We start from the raw sequence: 18088 nt of genomic DNA on the forward strand, positions 1-18088 counted from the left end.
GAAACCTGATTAATAAACACCTAAGGATGTTATATTTCTGAAACGACCAAAAAAAAGCAAAACTCAAGGCAGTGTGCTGGAAATGCAATGGCTGAATCTTGTCCCAACTCTTCAGAAGCAGTCCATCTGCTTCTTGAAGTGTTCTCAGTGAAAGTTAAAGGACAAAGGTCATTTTCACAAAGGCATCAGGAAAACAGATACAGTGCTAGAGTCACCCTTTTCCCTGTTCCCACATACCATTTTCCCTTTCCTAGACAGATGAAAAAGCTCCCTCCCCACCTCCCCCCCCCCCCACACACACACACTACAGTATAACACGTGGAGAAACTGGACCTGTCCTGTTATTTACTACAAGAGTGTAGGATTTGACTTCTGGTTGATTTTGAGGTATTATTCTCTAGTATGAAAAATGCTCAGAATAATAGACTCCAAGATGGAAAATTGTCCTCAGTATGTCAGTAATCATTTCTTTTGCTATTGTGAAATCTACATTACTTTTTTTTAATTGGTCATCCATGATCAAATTCCAAAGCCAGCTCACCCAGTTTGATATCATTCAAGTTGGCTTCCTGTATATTCACAAATACTTGATATCAGTTCTTGAAAATTAGTGTTAAAGCATCTGAGGTCTGATGATGTTTTCAGGTATCACTTCATCATTCAAAATCAAATTTGGACTCCATATTCAGACTTAAGAAATTTGATGTTACTTCAAATCTCAGTGAGTAGGATAGAGTAGCAAAGTAGGGGGCAGGGAAGTGTGATAAGAACTAAGAATTGAAGAGAAAGAAAGAAGGTAGGATGGGTTTTGTGTAAGTTGTTAAAGCATGGTGGGAAAGAGGATGGTGGCCGGTGGGGAAAGGGAAGTGCTGAACAGCTTCTAAGTCAAAGGAGGTAGCCAAGGGGAGTGGATGTGCTTTTTGGTGTATGTATTTGCAGGGCGTGGGGAATGCTTTAGAAAAAGGTCGCTTCCTGCTCTCCCTCAGAGGTAAGGACATAGCTATCATTTCTTTAACCAAACCTCATTCAGCAACTACTCCTTATTTTTTTTTTTTCAATTTATTTTATTGGTTATCAATAACAAGTTATATTTATAAATACATTCATGAATATGTTTTTCTTCAAGAATTTAGTTTATATATAATTCAAAGCAATGTATATACAATTAAAATTTCATATAAATATATATATTTATATAAATATCAATATGATGTATATATTTATTATAATATATCCATATATATTTGCAAATTATATATTTCAAATAATTTAATTTACAACCTCATAGAACAATATTTTTTCTGCCCAAATATATTGTCAACAATTTTATATTTACCAAGGTGATGTCATGAACATAAATGAACTTCATCATCTTATGAAGATAAATGTTCCTCTTCTTTTCTACTCTTGAACTCAGAAGAGTAATAGTATAAATGAATTCCACAAAACAGAGTATTTTAGTTGCAAAAATGCTTCGAGAGTGTTTCTGCACACACCCTCTTTAATCTGCATAACTAGTGAAAGTTTGATGGAGGCCTTCCCCTGGGAGAAGCAACACAGGTCATCACTTGTGTTTCCCTGTGGTTGTGACATGAGGAGTTGGAAGGCAGGACATTTAAATGACTTGCAAGGTTCCTTGTTTTTAATGCTTCTGTAACGAGGAACAAAGTCTTTATTCACCTGGTACCCATCCCTCTACATAGTGCTGGCCCTCAGGAAAAGGTTGTTACACTCCATTCATGTGTTGGGCGGAGAGATCCACAAAGTACATTCTGAAATGATTTTTCAGTACACCAAGGGATCAACAGAATCTGGAGAACAAAAGTTGTCCCTAGGCATTCATTCCTCAAAATGTTTGGTTGCTCAGGTTTTATTTTTATTAAAATTTATTTCCATTCCTCCCCCCAGTCAGACTTCAAAAATTATACTAAAGTGATTTCAAAATTATTTTAAATTATGATTATAAATTCTTTTGAGAATGGAGATAATGTATCTGGAAAAAAGAAAATCAGCAAAAGTGAAGCAACGAAAATATATATGTAAAGAGAACAAACTCTAATCTTTACACTTATGTTCATTTGGTTTTTGGCAAAAGTGCCAACATAGCTCACTTGGGATAGAATAATCTTTTCATCAAACACTGCTGGAACAACATGCAAAAGAATGAAGTTCTATACCTGCCTCACATAAAATATAAAAATTAACTCAAACTCGATTAAATGTGAGGGCTAAAGCTCTTGGAAGAGAATATAGAATAAGTCTTAATTACTTTGAATCAGTCAGTGGTTTCTTAAATGTGACACCGCAAGCACAACAAGGAACTAAAGGGGGGAGAAAAAAGATTGGACTTCATCAAAATGTAAGACTTCCGTGCCTCAAAGCATACCATCAATAAACTGAAAAGACAGTCTACAAAATGAGTACCAGTGTTTGTAAATCTTGTATCTCATAATGGACTTGCATGCGGAAATATATACATGAAAAAACTTGCAGCTCCAAAATAAAGAGAACTCAGTGTTTTTTGATAGGCAAAGGGTCTGAATCGACATTCTCTAAAGATACACAGATGATCAATAAGCACATGAAAAATTGATCAGAGCCCCTAACCTTGTTGTTTTTTTTAAATTGTCTTGGAGTGCAGTTCCTTTATAGTGTCGTGGTTCCGCTGCACAGTAAACGAACAGCTGTATGTTTACATATATCCCCTCTCTTTTGGGTTTCCTTCCCATTTAAGTTACCGCAGAGTGTTGAGTAGAGTTCCCTGCGCTGTGCAGTAGGTTCTCATTAGTTCTCTATTTTGTGTGTAGTATCAGTAGTGCATATATGTCAACCCCAGTCTCTCAATTCATCCCACTTCCCCTTCCCCTTTTGTATCCATACGTTTGTTTTCTGTGTCTCCTTTGTAAATAAGATCTATACTGTTCTAGATCCTCATATATGAGTTAAGATGTAGGATGTGTTTTTCTCTTTCTCACTTCACTCTCTATGACAGTCTCTAGGTCCATCCACATCTCCTTAAACGGCAGTTTCGTTCCTGTTTATGACAGTAATACTGTATATATCAGCACCATTAATCTTCACACAAGCATAAGTCAAAAGTGCAGAAAGGTAACAATTTATATCTTCTGGAATGGCTATGAAGAAGACAGATGGCATGTATATTGGCAAGGATGTGGAGAAACTGGAACCCACAAACAGTGCTGGTGAGAACACAGCATAGTGCAGCTGCTTTGGAAGATGGGCAGGCAGTTTCTCAAAGTGTTGACCATAGAGTCACACATGACCCAGCAGTTCTACTCCTGAATATACACCCAAACAGGTATACTCAAACAGATACATGAATGTGAATTGTAATATCACCACTATCACCACAGTAGCCACAATGTGGGACCATCCCAAAGGTTAATCAGCAGATGAGTGGATAAACAAAATGTGTTCTGTACATGCAGGGGAATAGTATTCAGTCATGAAAAAGGAAACGAGGCACTGACACACACTGCAGTGCGGCCCTTTCAAAACACGAAGATTCGTGAAAGAAGCCAGATACACAAGACCACTTGCTACGTGGTCCAGGTTGTAGGAAATGTTCAGAAGAGGCAGATCTCTAGAAACAGAAAGTTGATTAGTGATTGACAGGGACCAGGGCAGTGACCACTAATGGGTGCAGTGTTTCTTTTTGGTGTGATATAAAATGTTCTGAACTTACATTCTGGTAATACTTTGACAGCTCTGTGAATATTGCATTATATACTTTATATATGCCATTGCATTAGGTACTTTATTTAGTGAGTTATTTTTGGCTGCACCTCGAGTCTTAAGGGATCGCGGTTTCCCAGCCAGGAACTGAACCCACCCCTCACAGTGAAAGTGCCAAATCCTAACCACTGGAACCCATGAAATTCCCTGAATTATGTACTTTAAATAAGTGAGTTGCTTGGGATATGGACTGTGTTGTTCAGTTGCTCAGTCGTGTCTGACTCTGCAACCCCATGGACTGCAGCACACCAGGGTTCCCTGTCCTTCACCATCTCCCAGAGCTTGCTCAAACTCATGTCCATTGAGTTGGTGATGCCATCCAACCATCTCGTCCTCTGTCATCCCCTTCTCCTCCTGCCTTCTATCTTTCCCAGCATCAGTTTCATTGAGGGATATGAACTATACCTCAATAAAACTTAGAAAAATGTATTCCATTATTTTGAGCCGTTAGAAAATGACCAACGGTCTTCTGGAACTTTATGTGTCAAACAACATGCTAATGAAATGAAATACAATTTATAATTTGGGGTTGATGGTGAGGGCAAAGGGGAGAAGTTATAAGCCCTAATGGGCACAGATGCAGACTTTTGTTGCAGATGAATCAGAAATTGAGAAAAATAACAGAAGACAAATTTGGAAATTTGGAAAAGGGGGAAAAACAAACAGGGTGAAAGTTAGTACACAGACATGAAAGTTAGCATGGAGGAAAATTGACATTGAGGTACAGCGAGGTGTCTGTGCTTTTCTTTTTTCTTTTTAGATTATTTTCCATTGTAGTTTATTACAAGATACTGAGACATTCCCTGTGCTATACAGTAGGTCCTTGTCGATTATTTTATAGATAGCCTGGAAAATCCCATGGATGGAGGAGCCTGGTGGGCTGCAGTCCATGGGGTCGCTAAGAGTCGGACACGACTGAGCGACTTCACTTTCACTTTCACTTTCATGCATTGGAGAAGGAAATGGCAACCCACTCCAGTGTTCTTGCCTGGAGAATCCCAGGGACGGGGGAGCCTGGTGGGCTGCCGTCTATGGGGTCACACAGAGTCGGACACGACTGAAGCGACTTAGCAGCAGCAGTGCGGATACATGAATCCCAAACTCGTAATTTGTCGTTCCCCCTCCTTTTCCCCCTTTAGTGACCATAAGTTCTTTTTCTGTGTCTGTGAGTCTGTTTCTGTTTTGTGAACAGATTCATTTGTGCCATTGTTTAGATCCCACGTGTAAGTGATACATCTTTGTCTTCCCGTGTCTGACGTCCTTCAGGTGCGGTGCTCATCTTTGAGTCCTTCCCTGCTGTTGCGCATGACGTCGTTTCAGGCTTTTGCGGCTGAGTAGTGTCCATTGCATGTAGCGCATCCTCTTTATCCTTTCATCTGTCAGTGGGCGTGTCGCTTTCTGCAATGTCTTCGCTCTTGTGTTAATAAATAGTGCTGCTATGAACATTGGGGTACATGTATCTTTTTGCATTAGAATTTCCCTTGGATATATGCCCAGGAGTGTGATTGCTGGAACGTATCTTAACTCTATTTTCAATTTTGTAAGGAGCCGCCATACTGTTCTCCATAGTGGCTGTACCAGCTTACAATTACACCAGCATTGTAGGAGGGTTCCCTTTTCTCTGAGGTGTCTGTGTTTTTCCTCTCCTTCAAAGATTCTTCTCTTGGTTACCACAGGGAAAATCAGCTTACAGGACTTAGAGCATAAGGACCACTAAAGTATACAGATTGAAGTAAGAAATTGTTCTTAGTTTTAGCAGTGATTCTAGTTTCAAATTTTGGTTGAGTGGAGAACTTGAGAAGGTAATAGAGAATCATCAGCAGTGAAAAACCATACCAATATTTAAAATCTTATCAAAGGCCAAAGACAGTGTTGAAACTAAGGCTCTGGCTGGTATACTTTGACATAGTAAAAACAAATACCAAAACAAGTTTTAAATAAATGTCAGTGATGCCATTGCATCATACTGACTAATATAGAGCATATTTAATATTATGTAATATTAGAAATTGTTACATATTTTTGTGTAATTATACTTTTTGTGGCAAGTTGATTCTTTCTAACCTGAAATGTTGTCACTATTATTGTGTTAATAAATATATCTAGATTTTACATACCGAGGATTATCAGAAGAAATTTAAATCACCTCTTTATTTTTTTTGACTGTGTACTATTTGTATTTTATACATTTGAAATAAAGCTAAATAATAGAAAGTGCCAGAATGCTGTTTTTTCAAGTCAGTTAGCATCATTCTGGTCCCAACCTTCAAGAATTTTTTTAAAGGGCAAATATTTATTGCATATATGTCCACATGGAAATTAAATAGAATAATATAATTATTGTCTGTTCATGCACCAGTCCATCTAACATTAACTGAACTCGTGTTATGTGCAAGGTACTGAGTAGGTAGAGATGAATTAGATGCAATCCCTGCCCCTAAATATTTTCAACCTGGGAGTTCATAATAAGACATCGTCTGTTAAACAATTGACCTTACACTTCTGAAGGTTAATTTTGGGGGAAGCATGTTTAGATCCCTTTAAAATCAAATATATCTATTTATTCATCCATTATTCAACACTTTATTCAGCATTTATTCAAAACTGATCTTGGCAGCCTTTCAGAACTTATATACTTCTCACATCAGTGAGCTCCCCTTTGAACAGTTGATTTAAATGACTAAGTCACAGGCTTTATCTAACCATGTTGAGGTGGTCATTTTCCCACCAAGTTTCATCATAAAAATGAAATTCTGAGTTAATTCAAGTTTAAAAATTCCCATGCTCATTTATTAAACTTAATTTACTCTTCTGAAAATGTGGGTGTTGGATTAGATTACCACAAGATCACCTCTGGTCCTGCAAATTCATGAATGTGTGTGTGTGTGTGTGTGTGTTTGCTCAGTTGTATCCGACTCCTTGCGACCCAGCCCGCCAGGCTCCTCTGTCCATGGGATTTTCCAGGCAAGAATACTGGCGTGGCCATACTCTTTTTTTTTTTTTTTTTTTTTTCAATTTTCCTGTCCTGTCTCTTTTGGCATGTCCCAAAAGGCAGTAAGAATAGAAACTTTTTCCACTTTTCCAGTGAAACAGAAAAGCTCCCATTCAGGGGTACACCTGCTGAGGTCTGAGGGTGCTTCATCCAGAATGACTAAAAGGCCAAAGCGGGACCTAGTCACACAGGCAGCACAGGTACCACATTGGCTTACACCAGCATCATTCTGGAGAGTGAGTCCCACATAGACAGCACTTGACTTTTTCATGCATGTATATGTTTCTGTGTGGGTTTGTGAGGGTCTGTGTATGTGTTTATACATATATTGAACATTTGCCAGAAAAACATACCTGTCATGCACAAAATTTAAAACTTCAAAAGATACAAAAAATGCTACAGTGAAAATTTCATTTCTCTACTCCTTTGTTACTCCCCTCCTGCCCCAGAGGGACAAGTATTACAACATCTTATGTGTCTTTCCAGAGAGGCTATTCCCGGCACCACTGCCAATCTGTTCTTTTTCCTTGCAAAGCCAGTCGCCTTATTTCAGCCAGTTGTGTATGGACTGAGAGAGTGGCACTGAGAAACGTGCTCTGCCATGTGTGAAACAGACAGCTGGTGGGAGGCTGCTGTGTAGCGCAGGGAGCTCAGCTCGGTGCCCTGTGGTGATCTAGAGGAGTGGGAGTAGGGGCAGGGAGGCTTAACCAGGGAGGGGATGTACGTGTGCATATAGCTGATCCACACTGTTGGACGGCAGAAACTGATAAAATATTGTGAAGCAGGTGAAAGTCTTCACATAGGGAAAGCAAGTGACAGTGGGAGGCAGAGCCTGTTTCCATGTCTGTAAACTCTAGTAATGCTTGAGAAAGAGATCACAGCATGGCGATGCGCCAGGGCACCTGCAGGGTTGGCCAGGGTGGGGTTGTGCTAGGCGTGGGATGAAGTCGGGGCAAAGTTGAGGAGCCAACACGGTATGAAGTGAACTTTTAAAACTAAGACCATGTAATGGTTTTGTGATAAAAACAGGTTTAAGGTAGAGCACGTTTTCAAGAGGTCTGCTGTGTATGTAAATATGCATGCGCGCCAGGAGTTGGCATTTCTCTCAGCCTTCAGATGTGAATGGTTACCCTTGTGAAGCTTCGTGAGTTGTCATCTGTCCTTCCTTTGAAATAAGGATATTCAGTTGAACCAAGTATACGTTCTTAGAGGAGAGTGGTTTCTTAATTCAGGTTACAGGGGATGTTTTGGGGGGTAGGGAGTGGGAGTGGTGGTTACTAATTTATATGCGTTTTATTTCTAGTTGTAAATTCCTCTAGTGAAGACATGTTACTTTCTTTCACACTATAACTGAGAACCTTCTTGGCTTAACCCACAAAGCACTGATGAATAACCATTGGCAATTTGTAACTAGTGAGGTTAATTTTATATCTGAATTAGTTGAGTTTCTTCATTTCTAATCTAAAGAATCAGACAAAGTAGGTACAATGACTAAGAATGTACTCAGCATGGAGCATTTCTCAAGAGCTACTTTAAAAAGTATCTGTGGTCATTGTTAAAACTTAGGACTGATTTCAAAGAGTGGTTCCATTTCTCTAAATGTATCTTCTGGTGAAAATCAGCTCTGTACTGGGATGTTTGGCCCAGTAAATTTTATTTCTAACATTATTCATAAATATTAGAAACATGAAGGGAACCTCTGTGTCCAAAATGGAGGAATATTAGATTGATTTTGGCAGGTAACTTGACCTGAGGTGGTATATGACAAGCTGTTATGCGTCAATATATAAGCCTCTTAAGGATTAATTAGTTGATAACAAGACACATTATTTACAAAATTATCTTAAATTTGAAAGAATAATACAAACCTCCATGCCTTAATTTATCAAAAATGTATTTGTGTGTATTCAGGGTTTTTTTTTTTTTCTTTTCAAGGTTTGTACAACAAATATACACTAATGCTTTTAGGATTATGAAAATACTTTAATCTTCACAAAATTGGTAAAGAAAAGAGTTATTGTGGTTGGGCTTCTCTTTTTCCTTTGTGAGATATTGGTTTAGAACAGTTTTCTTTTTAAATGATTTCCTTCCCTCAGATATTCTGAGGATCTTGTTACTTTGAAGGATTCTTGGAGTTTAAATATTGCCAGTAATTTTTTAAATTCTGTTTTGTACCATCCTTTATTTATTTTTTAAATTCAGAAGATGGACATGGATAGGTAGTCATTCTTTGCTTCATTCCAATGGAATTTTACCCCTTTACCTGCTCAGAGAATATCATTTTATTGCTGGGCTTTAGAAATCTCACTGTAACTACCTTAGCTCTCTTGTGTTACTCTCTTTCTTCCATGAGGGCATCTTTCAGTGCTTTTCCTAACTTAGTCTTTTGCTTTTTTTGTTGTTTTTTTCTCAGAATTGTTTTCTATTGTCAGGCAAAATAGTTTCTTATTGTTTTAAAATGATATTAGGTTTCCAAGTGAATCATTTAAGAGCCACAAAGAGACCTGTGGATCTTTGTTAAGGTGTGTGCTTAGTATTGATGACCTTAGTTTAAATGTTCATAATATGCTGGCTGTGGATTAATTACGTTGTAAGTCAGGGACAAGTGGCATGTGCGTATGTCTGTTCTATGAATGTGAGTCGATAAAATACGTGAATACACATCCTGGCAGTTATATAAAATACAAGCCCCTCATGCGTGTGCGTCGTGTGTGTGTGTGTGCGTGTGCGTGTGTGATTATAATTCAGTGTGCCTGAAGTTCAGAGTCTGGCAGAGGCAGTGGAGTAAGTTGCAAAATAGCCCTTTCCTTGAAAAGAATGTGCTCTAGTACAAAACGGAACTCTTAATGTTAGTTTTACATTTCTATTTGATGGAGTCTAAGGTTATGGAACGACTGTAAAAATAATTTGTCTGAAACACGTCTGGATGCAGAAATCTAACGGAGAAAGTATTTGAGAATATGGTTCATCAGCAAGTACAACAGATTCACTTTTCTGAGCACCACGTGGCATGGATCAAAGCATCCCATGACCTGCATCCGTGTGGCCAAATCATTAGCTATTGATTGGAGCTCCAGTGGAGGAGTAAGCCCTTTGTGTTCATGCCAAGTTTTCCCCCAGTCTTGGTGTCAGTCGCTGTAGGGATAGAATCTTCCTGCTCCAGTTAACATTGTTGTTGTTGTTGTTATTAAGTTAATCATCTACTTGGATACATTTGTCTTTCTCAGTTATTTCATTCTACATTCTAAATTATTTTATTGCACTCTGGTTGGTAAAATTAACTTGTGAAAAGACTGTACAGTTTGGGGGATGCTCTTTGTGGTAGAAGGGAGAGAAAAATTTTATAATGTTCTGGGGAGAATCTCAAAATCAAGTACAGATTATAATTTCCACTATGTAGACTAAATGGTAAGTTCTAGCTTTTTTAAAAATTTGTGTATTTTTTAATTGAAGGATAATAGCTTTGTAGAATTTTGTTGTTTTCTGTCAAACATCAACAAGAGTCAGCCATAGGTATAAAGTTCTGGCCTTTTAACAAATCCTTTGCAGTCTGAGTGGAGAGGTCTGCCTCTTAACAAAAGCCTGTCGAGCACTTTTCTAATGTGATGCTAACATTCCTAATACTGGGCTGTTCACATTTTGAAATTTAGCTCTTGCTTTGTAAGTAAAGTGTGCTGCAAAAGTAATTCATAAATTCCATGGGAAGAGGAAAGCACGAGTTGGTTTGTGTTCGCATTTTGGCGACATGGGCCGGCTCCTCTTGCCTTTTATGTCTGGTGGGATGGTTCTGGGCAGCCAATTCATTCTCTTGTCCTCTGTGCATTTTCTTTCAGTTTGCCCCATGAGGAACATCCACATAGCCATCCTCTCTATGGACACGGTGTGTGCAAGTGGCCTGGCTGTGAAGCAGTGTGTGAAGATTTCCAGTCATTTCTAAAGTAAGAATGATTTGATGACACTTTCTTCTTAGACGTAGCCGTCACCTCCCACTGTTCATGCTTTTCCTCACGAGATGCCTTTTTCATGCAGGGTTTCACACCACCATTTTGAAGATAGACTCACAATCACCATGTCTAGCATAGTCATAGGAATAGTTTTACAGATCTATTGAGTGTTGCCTTGTTAAGTGGAAGAGATTGATATCCAAGGGCAGTTTGATCCTATTCGTAAGATCCTTTACTTATTTTCTCAGAATGACAGTGATTAAGTAAAAATTGTTCCAGTGTTAAACGTGTAGTAATTTAGTCTTTGCTTTTACTCACATCCCTCCATATTAAATTAATAACACAAGCACTAGCTCTAGTTTAATAAAATCGGTGTCAATTACTGGCCAATTACAACTTGATGATTGGGCCTCTTTGTTTCTTCACAAATGACTTTACAAACGTCCAGGAAAAGCTACCAATTCGATTCTTACCTTTCTATATCACTGTTGGCTTTTGTTCGGATTCTTGTTGTATAGGGAAAAGGATTCAGTTTAATTCCTGCAGTTAAAGTATGACTGAAACTTGGGCTATCCCATTTGAATCTATATGCTGATTAAGCATCCCTTGAGTAAATGGTGTGTTAACCCTCTGGAAGCTGAAATGAGATGCTTCTGCACTACATCGTAAGATTTCCTTCATATACAGTGCCTTGTCCTTTAAAAATATTGAGATGAAACTGCCCCGCATTATTGACATCACATAAATATATTCATAGTATCATTGAATCATTGATGTATGGACTGAGTATAATACTGCATTATATTCACTATGTTTATATATCATGCAACAAGCAAACATATGCATGTATGAAACTCCTGTATATACAGGTGCATGATGGTTTGCAAACTGGGTGTTGAGGGGCCAGTAGGGAGTCTTTGCCTCTGACTTTTCTGTCTCATTCAAGCCCCATAATAGAGGTGGGCTGATTTACATGCAGGTCTCTGGTTTTGCAAGATCTTTATATTATTAGAACAATCTCAGTATCTATCTTTATGGACCTGGGTTCAAATATGTTAATAAAGCCAGCATTAGAGATACAGTGTTACCTGCAAGCACTTCTGGTGAATATCATGTTTTTAATGAATGAATGGAAGCCTGTGAATCTGTTTTGGTGATTTTCCACTTTAATATTTTACTTCAAGAGCATTACGTGGTCATTAAAAACTTAAGTACTTAAAATTTTTTAGAAAAGAGATAGTTAAAATTGATTCTAAATATTAATACTCAAGAGCAGTGATACTTTATTTTAAATTAAGCGACAGCTCTTTACAATTATGATAATTCAAGTTAGTGCTACTGGGCCTTGTTCCCTCCTAAATCCGTTATTGTAGAATCTTTGTTTTCTAATTTCCTAATCACTTGCCTAATTGTATTTTGATAATGAGAAAAAGATCTCGGCAGAAACATTTCAATTCTAGTTTCACTTTCCGTACCAGTGCTAACTTTGATAAATACCTTGGTTTAACTTCACTCCTCTATAGAATGGCCAGTGAACATCTATAAATATGATTTATTTTATAAAGTTTCTAGAACTATAGAATTACTATCAACATTCTTATTGACTTGTGTCATTAGGGAAAAGGGCATTTTTCCAATTGACCACTTAAAATTTTTTGTTAATAGGCAAAGTATTTCCCACTCAGATCTTAGGTCCATTTATTATGTGAGCTGATGTTAGGTGTATATATATATATATGTAGTGGGGGGGTGCAAATATACCTCCATGAAAAAATGGCACACTTTCAAACCACATCCATCTAAAGAAACGGATCTGAAGGTCATCAGAATAGAGCCTAGACTTGATTCCTATTAAAAAAGCCCATTTTTCTTGTAAGGCTGTGAGGAGTCTGGCCCTTGTATAGGAAACCACCATTTAGTTTTCACTTTGATTCATGTCCCTCTATTATTTTGTGTGGTTTTGCACATGACATGGCATGTTTGCTCAGAGACACTGAAATGCTCCCGCTAGTCCTGCAGCTGTTGCTTCTTTAGTTCCTAGTACTTGCTTATTGATGTATGTTTGTCGGAATATTTATGTTTGCAAGTTAAAGAAAACCAACTTAAATTGGCTTAAACCAAAGAAAAGGAGGGTGGTGTTGGGGGGTTGATAATTGGTCTGATAATACAGCTGGCTGCAAGCATGACTGGACCCTGATGCTTCAACAAGGTTATTGGAGTATGGGTTCATTGCTCCTTAGCTCTGTTTTCTTCTGTGTTGACTTCCTACTCAGGCTCTTTCCAAGTAAAAGTAAAGAAGACAGATTCGCCTGCCATAAGTTGATTGATCCCAGAGTGCATCTCTTTTTTCAGTAGTTGCAGAAAAGTGTTCTTTGCGGACTGTCATTGGCTCAGATTGAGTAGGTGTCCTAGCTCTGAACCAGTCATGAGGCAGCCAGGCCTGAGTCACATGCCGACCTGCAGAGTGCAATAAATTGTTCATCCCCCAGGGGCCACACGGGGGCTGGGGATGAGAGACTTGGTTCCCAAAAGTAAAAAAATGACTCTTGTAAAGCAGCAAATGGAGGGTAAATGCTGAATAATAAAACTGCCTCTAGTTCTTAGAGCTCTCATGGTGCTTTCCCAAGTTTACCCATTGGTTGACAGTCTATGACAAATTCAGGATTTTGATGTGCTTCCTCAGTGGTATCTTAGCTCTTGGAAATTCACAGTAGTCTTCCAGTGTAAGGCCGAGAGTAGTGAAAAGCAAGTAACTCTTGTGAGCTCATGTCCTTCATGTGTTGGTTCAGTCTGAAGGGTGGTCATGTTGGCTGTAGTGAAACCAGCTTTGCCATATGGCCTCTTGGAATGACGTCACAGCAGTGTCATCATTATCAGGCAGTGCTGTTTGAAGCATTTCTTCTCAAACTGCCAGATTTTGTAGACTCTGAAAGTACCTTTTTCTTGGGCCCATGAGCAGGACCTTGTCCCCTGATCCCACTTTAGAAGTATTCTCTTACGGTTTTAGAAAATTGATATTAGAGGTCTTAGATTTTCAGGACACCCTTACTTAACACAGTGTCGATTGCTCTGCACTCCTTTTTTTTAATCGCCATGCTGCATAGCATGTGGGATCTTAGTTCCTCAGTCAGGGATCAAACCCACATTCCCTGCGTTGGGAGTGCAGAGTATTAACCACAGGACCGCCAGGAAATTCCCTGCTCAGCCTTTGATTTAGAGGTTGCTTCATAGATTTTTTTTTATCACCTATCTTCTAAATTAGAATTTTACACTCCCCTGGTATAGCTCTGACCTGTTCAACAGTCATAATTTGAAGTGCTTTACATATATAACTCAGTTAATACAGCCACCTTATAGTGATACTATTGCAGTTTTACTCTCAAGCTACAGATAAGGATACTAAGGAACAGCAAGGTTAAATAATTTTCCCAAGGTCACACAGCTAATAATAGGTGGAGTCAAGATCTAAACCCAGTGAGACTTCATAGGACTTGCTGTTAACTGGTATATAATAGCGCCTGGTTAGAAGCAGTTCATTTTATTAACAGTATGCTTACTGTGTACGGCAATAGGCATAAAGAAAGCTTTGAAGAAAGGCAGAATGGGTCGTGAAGCCAGTTGCTAGGAGTGTGTTCTTTGAGCTCAGTGTAAGCACGTGTGATTTGGGATGATAATAATAACTGCCTCTTAGGGTTGGGAGAATGAAAAGGTACATCACGTCAGGTGTCTGGTCCGTAGCAGGCACTGTCGAAAAATATTAGTACTTCTTTTCTCATCTACTTAAGCGTATTTTTTAAAAGAGAAATGAAGCTATACAAACATTGGGCTTCCCTTGTGACTCAGCTGGTAAAGAATCCACCTGCAATGAGGGAGACCTGGGTTTGTGAAGAGCCCCTGGAGAAGGAAAAGGCTACCCACTCCAGTATTCTGGCCTGGAGAATTCCATGGACTGTATAGTCCATGGGGTCGCAGAGTCAGACACAACTGAGCGACTTTCAGTTTCACTTTCTTATAAGCATTTCTGACCTTGTACCTAGGGAAGAGGTTGTGACTATGCAGAGCTTTAATATGTCAGAAGAGACTGTTCTTTAACATAATCCTTAACCATAAATTTCAGTAGAGTGTCCTACACAGTCAAAGGTGATTGTCAGACAGGGCCAGCAAACTTTTCCTGTAAAGGAGCCGGATAGTCGATATGATGGACTTTCGCAGGCCACCTAGTCTCCAAGACAAGCACTCAGCTTGTGGGCACAGAAGCAGCCATAGGATCTGTGTGAGGAGTGGGTGTGGCTGCGTTCTTTGCACCAGTTTGCTGACCTCTGACCTAGGGTACTCTTCTCTGGTGTCCTTACGTTTTCAGCTGAGCCACATCCTTGAATTCCCTGGGCATTGCTCTCCTGGCTTGTTTCAGGTCTCAGAATGAGACCTTTTTTTTTTTTTCCCCTCTTCCTGAGGAAAAAAAATCATAACTGTTGGTAAATCAGAACCAGAGATTTGACACTCTTCTGTGATCATTCTGCAGCGTTTGTTCCCAAGGTGAGGTATACCACAGGGCCCTTGATTTCAAAGATAAACACTGTACAAATAACCGTCCTGTTGGCTTTCCCTGCCAGCCAACAGAGGGATGCTTTATCAGAATCGGCAGATACCCAGTCTATTGTGTGCATTTATTTCCCTGTTTCTTCTCAAAACAAGTTGCAGTTTGAGTGTTTTGTTTTGTTTTTTTTAATCTGTCAACCGTGAGTTATCATGTGACGGTTGTGTTTGTTGGAGGAAGCCGATACCAGCAGGGACCCATGCTTAACTTCACTGCAGCCCGCCAGCCCTGCATTGCTTGGAATCCTCCGATAACAGAAAAACAAGCCCAGTACCATCCAGACAGGTGAAAGTTCCGAGTGTGCTCCTGTCCACACCCCTCGTGGATCAAGTTTTTTGTTTTTTCTTTTTTAACCAGGTTGAAGTCAGAGTCCTCACTGATAAAAACAGGAATCTATAATTCTTTCTCTTTGCTCTTTGAAAAAGGGTGCATACTATTCTTCAGCGAGGTGGGGAGTGGATGTGAAGGTTAAATCATGACTGCATTTTCCTGTTTCTGACTTGGAGGGTAAAATCAGACACAGATCCATAGTTCTACAAATACCAGGCCCTCATGTGTGTTTGGGAAAAAGTATTATTTGGGCCCTTGCTTACTAGCCATTTGAAAGAAATTTTGTTTTCATTTTTATCTTTTGGTTATTGCTCATGAAGAAAAGCACCATGCCAGACAATCAAAACCCAAATTCCTTTACACGTTAGTCAGATGTACATTACTTCTTAAAGCCAAAATAAATTTTATATGTCCTCTTGGAGAAGACAGGGAGGGAAATGTCTCAAGAAAATGCCCAGCAGTGGAACTTTGACCCTTTCAAAAAGGTTGAGGGCTGGAGACAGCAGAGGACATTTCATCACTAATTCACTTTTTAACGAAAAAAAAAAAAAAAAATTTTTTTTCCTGTGAATTTCACTTCTGAAAACTGTGAAGAGTTTTATGTGCAAGAAACTCCTAAGTGCTGGTCTGTGATGTTTTCACAAGTGTTTTTATCATGGTAACATCTTGTTTACTTTAGTTCCCGGCCTAAAACTACTTGGAACATGTTAAGAAAACATTTCAAGAAAGCCTCGACAAAGAGGCTTTTGTTTCCGCAGCCACTGCGAGGCTGCAAGGATCACAAAGGTGTTAACTTTCAGCCCCTTAAGCGCTTCCACATGAAATTCCAGCACCGATGTTTGTGGTTTTGGAAAAACAAAGTGTATGTTAAAGAAACCAGGTATATGCTAATACATGTCGAAGGAGGCCGGATATCATAAATTGTTCGAAACTTATTCGTGGCTCTGGGTTTGCACGCCTGAACGTTCTGCAGTGAATTTACCTCTGGTGAGTACAGGAGAGCACGTGGAGGGGGACTAGCCTTCTAGAAGGTGGGCATATGCAAATAACCATTCTCGCCTCTGCATTTCAATCTCCAGAAGCGGGGGTGGGGGGAGGAAAATTTCCCCCATCAGTTCCCAGGTGACAAGTCTTGGAGTTTTGCACAACGAGCTTAATATGTTTATGGATTGACTTTCCCACTTACGCCTTTTTGAGTTGGTTTGAGAAAAAGAAATATCAGGTGGTACCAAGAAACATTTCTTTCCCCCTTAAAGTCTCTCCTTTCACCTTTCGACATTGTTCAGGAGTTCAAGACCTTTCCAAGCACTCAGAGGTCAGAATGGCCTAAATGCCGCAGCGCCCTCTAGTGATCAATAGAATGTTCCATAGAAAAGTTGAGACAACTTTGCCAAAGACAACATGCCTAGTGCCACCTCTTTGCTCAGAATAAAAGCAAGTAACATCGGAATGCATTTTTTTTTTTCCTGTCAGCAAACAGATTTTAGTCAGAAATGCAAATGAAATTTAATTTTTCCTCATAGGCTTTGAAAGCATTTGAGAATTTTCCGACTGTCTACCCAGTCAGTTCTGCATATCACCGTGCCCGTGTACCCAGCACAGTGTGTCACCGTAGAGACAGTGTGTCTTTAAGTCATTAGCTAGCCTAGGTGTTTCACGTGATCACTTCCGGCGTGTAATTATAAAGCAGCGCTGAAAAGATAGGGATCGTCTTCACTGCAGACTTTATTGACAGTGTCTACCATATTATGGCCATGTCTAAATGGTAAAATTTATTATTAGCAGCAGCGTCACAAAAGTCTGAGACAGCGATTTTCCTTTCAATAAAAGTAGTTAAAAACCTTTTAGAAAATCCATAATTTTGATTGCTGGTACTTCATAAATGTATAACTGGTACTTTTTAGCTGTCTCTTTAGGGAAAAATGAGTTTTATCACCTGCCGTACCTGGGTTAATGAAATTGTGTGTTGGAATTTAGCCAGGATGAAAGATGAGATCATTCCAAGACACTAATATTGGCAACAGGTCTCATAAAAAGCTCTGACTCTTGAGTGAAGTATCCTTAGATTTTTAAAAATTATTATTTTATTTAAACCGGGGGATTTAAGTTAGTTGTCATCTCCGAAGTTTTGGTGCTAGCGAGATTGTCATTTCACCTCCCGTTCAAAACCCAGTGACCTCAAAACCTGGACCGAGCCAAGAGAAACAGAGAAAATGTCCATCAGTGCCTGGTCAGAGAGTTTCCTTGCTTCAGATTTCAGCTTCAGTTCCTGTTGAGCCCTTTACAAATCACGACTCTCAGCTCAAAACTGAAATAATGCTGCCTTTTTCCTCGTGTTCCTCCTGTGTTTGATTGTTTGTGGATATTAGCTGTCCAGGAAATCCCATACTTACAGATATAAATCCAGAATGATCTTGTTTTTCCGCAGCCAGCCCAGGATGTATTAGACAGTTATGATGATTTGTTAAT

The 18088-nt window shown here is 39.2% G+C and overlaps 1 protein-coding gene across 12 annotated transcripts in view; it reads left to right on the forward strand.

Annotated features, from left to right (window-relative positions):
• Positions 1 to 18088, forward strand: part of FOXP1 (forkhead box P1) — a 622410-nt gene that overhangs the window by 555162 nt on the left and 49160 nt on the right. For all 12 annotated transcript variants that reach the window (XR_011250843.1, XR_011250844.1, XM_069561641.1 and 9 more), the window contains one exon: positions 10582 to 10686. Coding sequence is in view for 10 of the 12 variants with exons in the window: in XM_069561641.1 (XP_069417742.1) it covers positions 10582 to 10686 (105 nt within the window). In the remaining 2 variants the exon portion in view is untranslated. The remainder of the gene's footprint in view (positions 1 to 10581; positions 10687 to 18088) is intronic.

The sequence above is a fragment of the Ovis canadensis genome, chromosome 19 (genome assembly GCF_042477335.2).
Source record: "Ovis canadensis isolate MfBH-ARS-UI-01 breed Bighorn chromosome 19, ARS-UI_OviCan_v2, whole genome shotgun sequence".
In the NCBI taxonomy this organism is placed as follows: domain Eukaryota; kingdom Metazoa; phylum Chordata; class Mammalia; order Artiodactyla; family Bovidae; genus Ovis; species Ovis canadensis.